The sequence below is a fragment of the Papaver somniferum genome, chromosome 3 (genome assembly GCF_003573695.1).
Source record: "Papaver somniferum cultivar HN1 chromosome 3, ASM357369v1, whole genome shotgun sequence".
NCBI lineage: Eukaryota > Viridiplantae > Streptophyta > Magnoliopsida > Ranunculales > Papaveraceae > Papaver > Papaver somniferum.
Window position 1 is genome coordinate 221,545,638 of NC_039360.1, and position 9,986 is coordinate 221,555,623.

The 9,986-nt window shown below is 36.7% G+C and overlaps 1 protein-coding gene across 1 annotated transcript; it reads left to right on the forward strand.

Annotated features, from left to right (window-relative positions):
- Positions 1-4,150: 4,150 nt before the first annotated feature.
- LOC113358744 (beta-amyrin synthase-like) lies at positions 4,151-9,085 on the forward strand. Its single transcript, XM_026602403.1, has 16 exons — positions 4,151-4,428; positions 4,580-4,771; positions 4,871-4,960; positions 5,069-5,266; positions 5,449-5,533; positions 5,875-6,230; positions 6,356-6,469; positions 6,617-6,742; positions 6,890-7,012; positions 7,122-7,220; positions 7,324-7,380; positions 7,559-7,605; positions 7,703-7,846; positions 8,051-8,228; positions 8,640-8,720; positions 8,816-9,085. Exons 1-16 carry the CDS (start codon positions 4,222-4,224, stop codon positions 9,011-9,013), a joined length of 2,295 nt encoding a protein of 764 aa, XP_026458188.1. The 5' UTR covers positions 4,151-4,221; the 3' UTR covers positions 9,014-9,085.
- Positions 9,086-9,986: the final 901 nt, after the last annotated feature.

The following is a 9,986-nucleotide window of genomic DNA, read 5'->3' on the forward strand; positions in this document are numbered from 1 at the left end:
TGTATCTTGGTAACTTGGTTTAGATATCACCTGGCACTTTGAGAACATCTTTCTCTTGAAATGCCTAGACTTTTTCTTGACCGTTAATATATTTGTCTTTTTTATTTAAATTTTTTTTGAAGCTTTTTTTATTTTCATTTTCAATTATAAGGCCTATTCCTATGCATATGGCAAACATCAAATTTTGCCATATATACACCCATTATGGGTATACCAAACTGCCTAACTCATATGCCTATATGTCATGAATAACATATATGCATGCACGATGGAGTTTCCATCGAGCGATAGAGTGTCCATCGCTCGTTGGTCTTTAAAGCGTCAGGAAAGTTATCGCTCGCAGGTCTGATCATCGCTTATCAGATCATCATCAACGGCTACCAATTTCCACCTATAAATACCTAATTCAGCTCATACCAACCCAACTTCAAATTCATTTCAACATGCCTTGTGCTCACATAACCGAAGTGGATTTTACTCCAAAGGAAGATGTTTCTCTAATTCGATGTTGGGTTTCAGTTGCAAGCGATAGAGATTTCAATTTAGAGACTTTTAACTTATGGGACACTGTTTCAAAGGTTTACGACGTTAAGTCACGTAAATTCAAGAAGAACAAATGAGTGTCTTCAAAATCGTTATTATTTCATCAATAAAAATGTTAGAAAGTATCAGCAAATTATGTGGTTGATAAAAGGGGATAATCCTTGGTTGTTAAATGAAGAACTAAAAATTAGAGCTCGTACCAAATTCGCCGAAGACGGCAGAAGATGGTTTAGTCACGATGAATGTTATGAACTCTACAATATTCATGTGCAGGAATTCAAATTTTAAGTATTGTGTTATGCAATCCAGGTTAATTTTTAATGAAACGTAAAACTAGTTTCTATTTGAATATTAATATAAAAGATAATTTTCATTAATTTAAAAAAAATACATTTAAACTAAATTGCTTCCATAATTAAATTGTTTACATTTTAACTACTCATCACCTTGTACATTTCCTCCCACGACTTCACTGACTTCAAGTGGGACTCATTCCTCCACTACTGGGATTCAAATGAGTCATTCCTATACCACCGCGACTCAAATGAGTCGTTCCTCTACCAGCTTTACCACTGGGACTCATTCCTCTAACACTGAGACTCATTCCTCTACTACTACCTGAACCATCATTACCGTCAAATCCTTGACTCATGTCAAACATCATGCTTTCCCTCGCTTTTTGCAACTCTTCCAAGTGGAATTTCTGAAATCCCTATAATAGAGCATGATAATCATTCAAATGGGCCTGATACTGCTCTTGTGTAGCATTGACCCCCTAGTATGGATAAGTCCGATCAAGTGCACTTGAAGCAATTGGATAAGTAAAAATATCTCCAGATGTGGTGGATATAGTCTGTACATCCCAAGAAAATAGTGACATAGTTGACGATAAACTTTAAGAAGGATATGCAAATGTGTCGCCCGTCTCTGGTGGAGGTTGAGAAGGAAAAAATTCATCGACAAGTGACATCTTACCTAAAGATGGGAAATCCATCCGACCCAAACTTTGTGGTTGCATAGAAATATTGGGCTTGAAAACAGTATTAAACCAAAATAGGTAGTCATTTTTGTCCATTGGCTCCTGGATCAATTCATCATCTTCTTGCCAATGATGACATTCCCTTATCAATTTCAAGTAGTCGTCTCCGGAAACCTCTGAACTTGGATAAGGGTTGACGGCTATCACTGATCTTCTTTGCAACTGAAGAAGTTGTCTTTCACCATAATACCAAACACCCTTTTCAGAAATAGGGATGTATAACACCATCCTTGTAAGTCTTAGCTGTACCATTCTCTGAGCTCGTTCTTCTTCGAACTCAGGTATTGCTTCATACGGCTGGGAGAAAAGGTTAAGGATTGTTCTACACAACTGCTGAATCTTATGAAAAATAGCAGTATGTTGACCATCTTCAATCTGTTCTCGTTGCCAATTATCGGAATCGTACTTCAGTATGATCGAAAAAACATTTGTATGATTCTTAAGAGAAGGTTCCGAAACACGGAACCATGTATACCACCAATACTGAAAATAATAACATTATTGGTTACTAAATTTTCCATGTGAAAATAACAACAAATAGTGTGAAAAATATTGGTTCTTACCTCCAGAACTCCCCAAAAAGCATTAAAACTATCTTTGACACACATCGAGCAATCACCGAGGGACATGTAAATCTCTGATAAAATCGGAGACCCCCAATCATATATTGGTGCTTGCTCTAAATCTTCTAATGCTTCGAGAAAACCAATTAACACGCCTGAGCTAGCATTTGGAAATAGACAATGGCCTAGTGTCCACAATACAAAAAGACGTTCGAGCTCCTCATAATGGTCAGAGAACAAATATTGATTACCAGATACCTTATTTTTATCCATTTTACTAGCATAACGCTTCAAAAAACTTTTCAACCCAGCCACTTTTAACCCATGCACTTTTATTTGTCTATATGTATCATTTCCTTCTAATTCATTTGAGTATAAAGGAAGTCTTTGTTTCCGTTTATATTCCGATAACCAATTTAGTTTGTTAAATGTAAGTAAGTTTCCAGCATATGGAATTCCCGTTAACATGTACAAATCTATCAGTGTAACTCCTATTAACAACAATTATTCATAAATAGAGTTTGTTGATTTTTATAAAACAAAATACATAATTTTAAAATTAAATTACTAGAAAAAACTGACTTACTGCATTCAAAGTCCTTGAAAAAGAACGTGTTTCTAGTCTTCCACCATCGTTCTAATATAACTTGAACTCCTTGAGTCCTGTGATTTCTAGGTTGTATATGATATAAATGTCGTCAAGGATATCTTCTAACTCTCTCTTGAACAACATGGGGAAGTAACTGAAAAATCGTACGAAACTCAGACCATCCACCTCTTAGATTTACCGAATTAACTCGCTCCGGATAGTCAGATAGGTGATTAGAGAACATACCTTCACCGGCTACTTGTCTAACATTATCAAACTCATAATTTTTATCCACAACAAAACTTAATCCACTGGCTGCGGTACTAGTAGATCCTTTGACTTTTCTGTTTCTTTTTCTTTTCTCCATATTTGGTTATGAAGTAAAACGAAAGATAATTTCTTTAGAACAGATGAGAATAGAAGAGCAGAGAAAAGTTGAGAAGGGAAGCGTGAAGGATAGATGAAAAAGGGTCGTAGTTATAGGCGTTAGAAAGTCGAACTTTGGCGATATTAATTATAAAGCCAGCGCTGGAATCAATTTCGAGCGTTATTAACAATATCACCAACAATAAAGTCTCTTTATCGCTGGCGATATTGTCAACAACGCTCGCTTGAAACTCGGTCGCTCCATGATTTTCCCATAATGGCACAATTGGTTTGCCATGCCAGCTAATATGCCAAACAGCTGTTCTTTTTTTGACATTGCATGGGAATAGGCCTAGGAAAAAAAAGACTTTAACGCGGGCCCTAATTTCTTCCTAATTCAAATCTATTACTAAGATCCACCGATTATTTTTCTTTCATTTTGATTGTTTCCAACACAAAAGAAGAAGTGGATAGTGTTACTACCCGTCCACCACACAAATTTAAGGAGTGAGAATTTTTTTTTAAAAAAAAAAATCATCAAGGGTATAGATAGAAGTGATCATTTTTGAAAGTACGTCCTAAAAAAACCAATAATGCATAGTCTACCGGGGATCAAATCCCGTGAAATATACCGCACCTCACATCTTTGGTGGATCCAACGGTGGGTAAACACCACCCCCTACAAATCTCTGTGTGTGGGTTCCAAGGGTTTGTCTCTACCGGGATATTTCACGGTTGATTTTTGATGTCAACCTAGCATTACTCCAATCACACAGAAGTAAAATTGGGACCGTGGTCAGACTCGGTTGATGCTGATCGAAGCTGGTTATGCATGATATCACTAGTTTGATCAGTACATTAATAAGCACCCCAGTGACCACCCGCTTCCTAGCAAGGTCAGTGTCGATACAGTTTTCTGTTAGGGCACGGATGTTAGCCGGTGGGGGTAATTAAAGCCGATAGCGGATAGGCCAACCACGTTTACTCTCTCTCTCTCTCTCTCTATATATATATATATGGAAAGAAAGAGCTTGAAATTCAATAGATTCAAGTAGTACAGATATCTTCTTCTTCTTCTCATAGCCAAATGTTATTATACTAGGATATTCGTACAGAAATAAATGTGGAAACTAAAGGTTTCAACAGATGAAGGGCCTTTCAGTGAATGGCTTTTCAGCACCAATCATTTTGCAGGAAGGCAAGTATGGGAATTTGATCAAGATGCTGGGACACTTGAAGACAGAAATGAAGTCGAAAAGGCTCGCCAAGAGTACTATGAAAATCGACTCAGAGTTAAAACTAGTGGGGATGTTATACTGCGATTACAGGTACATATGATACCACTTGTTAAGGTTGATCCAAAAGGTTCATATAAATACTTTCCCGTTGTGGAAAAATTAGCTCCAACACAGTACTATTATTTTTGGCTGTGCAATTTAGACTACTGACATGCATGCATGCTCCTTTGTTGTGTTCCAGCAATTAAGAGAAAACAAAGATAAATTTGATCTAAGCATACCACCAGTTAAGATAGGTGATGATAAAGGAGTCACTTACGAAGCCACAACGACCACATTGAGGAGAGCCATCCAGTTCTTTTGTGCAATGCAGACAGACGATGGCCATTGGGCTGCTGAAATTGGAGGACCATTGTTTTTCATGCCACCCTTGGTAAGTTATAAATATGGAAATTTATTATCATCTTTTTTATTAAAGCCGAATTTATATCAGTAATTATAATTTGTTGAAACATTGATTACTTAAATGCAGATTTTCGCCTTGTATATCACTAAAACTCTTAATACAATGTTATCACCGGAACATATAAAGGAGAGTCTGCGGTACATGTATTGTCACCAGGTGAGTCTTGTTTCAGAAAATGAGAAATCATCCATCATGAAATTTTATGGAGAAGATTAATTGAAATAAGAAACTTCTTTCATATATATCTCGTTTAATTCATGGTAGAATGAAGATGGAGGTTTCGGATTTCATCAAGAGGGGCATAGTACCATGTTTGGTACGGTCTTGAACTACATCTGTATGCGTTTATTAGGAGAAGGGCCAGACGGTGGTCAAGACAATGAATGCACCCGAGCACGGAAATGGATACTTGACCACGGTGGCGCAACGTTAACACCATCTTGGGGGAAAACTTGGCTTTCGGTACGTGTGTGTGTGTAAATATGTTTTTAAGTCTTTGCTACAGAAGTGGTTGGCAGTTATAAAACCCTGAGTGACTCATTGACCTGTCGGTCCTGTACAAATTTTACTGATTCAATCAATCTAAACCACGTAAAGTGTTTCCTTTAATGGCATTATTGTGATTCTGACACAAGGTTGTGCAGGTACTGGGAGTTTATGACTGGTCAGGATGCAACCCACTCCCCCCAGAGTTCTGGCTTCTTCCATCAATGTTGCCCATGCATCCAGGTTAGTATAATGAACATGCCCCATGTTCTTTTATAGCTCAAAAATGGTTTTGCCTCGGGAAAAATCAGCGCAAGAACCCGAATTACTGATCTAATATTAATCATCCGGCCACTTGGATTACTCTCAGTTGGTTCTGCTTTAATTAATATACTGTATTTATTTAATCCCGGCAGAACTAAGTAAAAGCAAGTTTTACAAAAACAAATCACCTAAACACATGCACATAGTAAGGTACTTGTATCCGACCATTTACCTAAAGAAAAATTGACCCCAGTCTATTTTATTGCAACTCTGAGCCGATTTTATCTGTTCATATGTCTATTTCCGTATAATTATTGCAGGTAAGATGTGGGTTTACTGTCGATCAGTTTACATGCCGATGTCGTATTTATATGGGAAGAGATTTGTTGCACCCATGACAGATCTTACCTTATCATTAAGAGCTGAGATTCATATTCAACCATACAATGAAATTAATTGGAATAATGCTCGTCATGCATGCGCTAAGGAGGATCTGTACTATTCCCATTCCTTAGTCCAGAATTTGATGTGGGACTCCCTCCACAATATCACAGAACCACTTCTAAAACGATGGCCATTTTCCAAGGTGAGAGAGAAGGCTTTACAAGTAACAATGAAGCATCTACATTATGAAGATGAGACCACTCGTTACCTTACCATCGGTGCTGTAGAAAAGGTAATATATATATATATATATATGTGTGTGTGTGACTTCATACTTGCATAGTTCATGACCCTGCTCAACTGTATAGTCATATCATATAATACGTTCTTTTTTTTTCAATTGATGCGTACATGTAGTCGTTATTCATGCTCGCTTCTTGGGTGGAAGATCCAAACTCAGATGCATTCAAGAAACATCTTGCAAGGGTTCCGGATTACTTATGGCTTGCTGAAGATGGACTCAGAATGCATGTATGTGCTTAGCAAACATAGCCAAGCTACTATAAATGAACTGGCTAATTTATATTTGATTCCATTCATAATCAATCGGTTTCTGATAATAATAATAATTATTATATCCTCAATCAGAAATTAATGTTAATGCTATATTTATTTTAGAGCATAGGCAGCCAAACCTGGGATACAGTTTTCAGTCTTCAGGCACTTCTAGCAAGTGGTGATCTTGTCGACGAAATCAATCCCTTTATTCTTCGAAAAGGACACGAGTTCATAAAAGCTTCACAGGTATGTAAATCTTTTCCTCATGCAAGATGTATACTTTATTTCGCTTTAACGGTCTCTTCATCAGCTCACGTGATGATTATTGAGTATTTTCTTGTACCGTTTATATAATCTACTTAACCATGTTCTGATATTACACGTGATACCTAGGTTAAAGAAAATCGAGCAGGAGACTTTCGGAAAATGTTCAATCATATCTCTAAAGGAGCATGGACTCTCTGTGACCAAGATCATGGCCTGCAAGTTTCAGATTGTACTGCAGAAGGTCTGATGGTAATAATTAAAAACATTTCTGTAACTTGTGCCGCATGACTTGATTCATTTTCTATTGAGACCGTATATATAAACGACTTTTCGCTGATACATTAGTTGATCTTTACAGTGTTGTCTCTTGTTCTCACAAATGCCAGCAGAACTCTTTGGTGAAACAATGCCAGTAGAGCGTCTCTATGACTCTGTTGAGTTCCTCCTTTCTCTACAAGTAAGTGTTCGTTTTCTTATTTTGCACTGCGACATGGCAAAACAATATGAAAATATTCTTTTATAATCTGTGAATATCACCATTCTTCATATGCGTTTCACAGGGTCCAGATGGTGGATTGGCAGTATGGGAGCCTGCAACGTCCCCAGAATGGTTGGAGGTAATTAATGATAACATTAATTTTGGAAGGAGTTGGACCACATTGTGAGTAGAAGCACGGGCTCCTGCATCACAAGGGACCAAACGCACACGCGAGAGCGCGCGCGCACACACACACAAATAATCACTTGTATCAAATGTGGAATTTATATTTGAGTTTTCTTTCATTTATTATATAGATTCTCAATCCATCAGAATGCTTCGAGGACATTGTTGTTGAACATGAGTACGTGAACTTGACTAACTGCTTCATTTTTGATAAGTTTTTTTTTCTTGAACTTTTAGTTTGTACTTAGTTAACTTCTCAAAGGCCCTGTTTACAGATATGTGGAGTGCACTGCATCTGCAGTTCACGCTCTAGTATTTTTCAGGAAGGTGCATCCTGAGTATCGATGTAAAGAAATCGATAATTTCATAACAAAGGCAATCCACTTCATCGAGAATCAGCAAAAGCCAGATGGTTCATGGTATGTGCATAAATATGTGGTCGATCGACTTCAAAGATTAGCGCCAAATGAATACCGAAACTTTTATTATTCACAATTCTTTTGCTTATGCCGTGATAAACCTGACAAAAGTAAACTTTTGGCCTTGCATGGCTAATGTGTTAAATTAGAGTGAACCTCTAGGCAGGCTAATATCGGACATTATGGTTATTCTCTTTTGCACAGGTATGGGAACTGGGGAGTGTGTTTTATATATGCGACATGGTTCGTCCTGAAGGGTCTTGCATCAGTTGCGAAAAATTATAACAATAGCCCGATTGTCCGCAAGGGTTGCGAATTTTTGTTGTCCATACAAAAGGAATCCGGAGGGTGGGGAGAGAGCTATCTTTCTTGCCCGAATAAGGTATATATTTTTCTTAATAATCCACAATGCCTATGATATCGAGTAATTAATAATACAAAAAATTGATTAAAAAGACCAAAATCAACAATTTCTGGGTGTAAGGGACATTTAGATTTTGATATTGTTTAAATGGACAAAAATGTAAAAATAGTCAGGATGTAAACAGTTTCATCCTATCCATTTTTAAATACTTTTTCTTATTTTTAATTTACATCAGGATGCATCCAGTTTCATCCTTGTTATTTTTTATGTTTAAGTCAGGATCAATCCAGTTTCATCCTTGCTATTTTTTTGGTGTCCATTTCACCCATAATAATTTTTAGTCGTCAATTTGAACCATGTTTTAAAAATATTTGGACAAATGACCTATTTTCCGAATTAATATCAAACTTGTCTATTACTGCAACACAGGAATATGTGCCCCTTGAGGGTAGTGAGACAACCTTAATACATACAGCATGGGCTCTGATGGGTCTTATTCATGGTGGTCAAGTAAGTTAATTATATAGCCGTACGTACTTGGTATATCTATATCTCTTAAAACAAACTAATGAAACATAAAATGCTTTTTACATCAATGATTACAGGCAGAAAGGGATCCAATCCCTCTTCATCGTGCAGCGAAGGTACTAATCAATAATCAAATGGAAAACGGTGATTTTCCACAACAAAGAATCGGAGGAGTTTTCATGAAAAACTGTATGATACATTATGCATCGTATAGAAGTATTTTCCCATTAATGGCCCTTGGAGAATATCGCTGTAAAGTGTTAAAGTTAGTCTAGTATTCTGATTATGTATTTGTATACCTTTGGTCATATGTATGGTATTCTAAGCTAAGATCCGTTGACATTTCAGAATTTCACTACAACTGTTACTTTTATAAGTACCTATAAAAAAAAAAAAAATTATCAATATTTTTCGTAAATTATTGCGCCCTACGTACTGACTGACAAAACAAATTTAAACTACCAGTGTATTCCAAAAAATGTCACCTTATCATCGACTGATTTGAGGTTTAAAAGATGATCATCAGGCACATATGGCATATCTTTAGGTTTGCCTCTTTTGCTCCCCCATGGGTATGGCAACAAAACAAACATAAGTAGTTAAGTGACAAATATACTACTTGGGTATACAAGAAAGAGACTCTATCGAGCGATAGAGACTTCATTGCTTGATGGTCATTAAAGCTCGCTCAGCGTTCTGATCATCGCTTTGTAGTTCATCTTCTAACATTTCGAAATCCACTCCTTATAGATACTCATTTCCAAAACTCATTTCAACTCTTTATTTTAAGTCAGTTGGTCATAGTTTACGGGAAGAAATTTTAAAAGCTAGATAATATGTCAAGGAGAACACATATGTCATTTTTACATAATGGTTCTTACATCCAGTTTTGGACTGACAAATGGATTAGTGACACCCTTCTAAAGGACAGATTCCCTTCTCTTTTCAAACTCTCACTTTTTCAAAAGGCTACTGTAAAGGAAATGTTGTCGGATCAAGGCTCTTGTAATTTCAAATTTAAAAGAAACTTGAATGACCAGGAAATAGGTGAAGTTTCCATATTGTTACAGTTGTTGGAAGGTTTTAATACTTCAGTCCATAATAGTACAGTGGAGGATGCAAGAAAATGGAATTTTGCGGAAGATTTTTCGGTTGCCAGCTGCTATTCTTCGATGGAGATTGATGGTTTCATTGCTTTCCCCTATAAACAGATATGGAACCCAAAAGTACCATTAAAGGTGTTTTTTT

Bases quoted from the DNA above. Each gene is read 5' to 3' on its own strand.
- LOC113358744 (XM_026602403.1), top strand. From the start codon at position 4,222: ATGTGGAAACTAAAGGTTTCAACAGATGAAGGGCCTTTCAGTGAATGG. The intron at 5,267-5,448 runs GTACGTGTGTGT...AAGGTTGTGCAG, and splicing joins GGGGGAAAACTTGGCTTTCG to GTACTGGGAGTTTATGACTG. The intron at 8,721-8,815 runs GTAAGTTAATTA...CAATGATTACAG, and splicing joins GTCTTATTCATGGTGGTCAA to GCAGAAAGGGATCCAATCCC.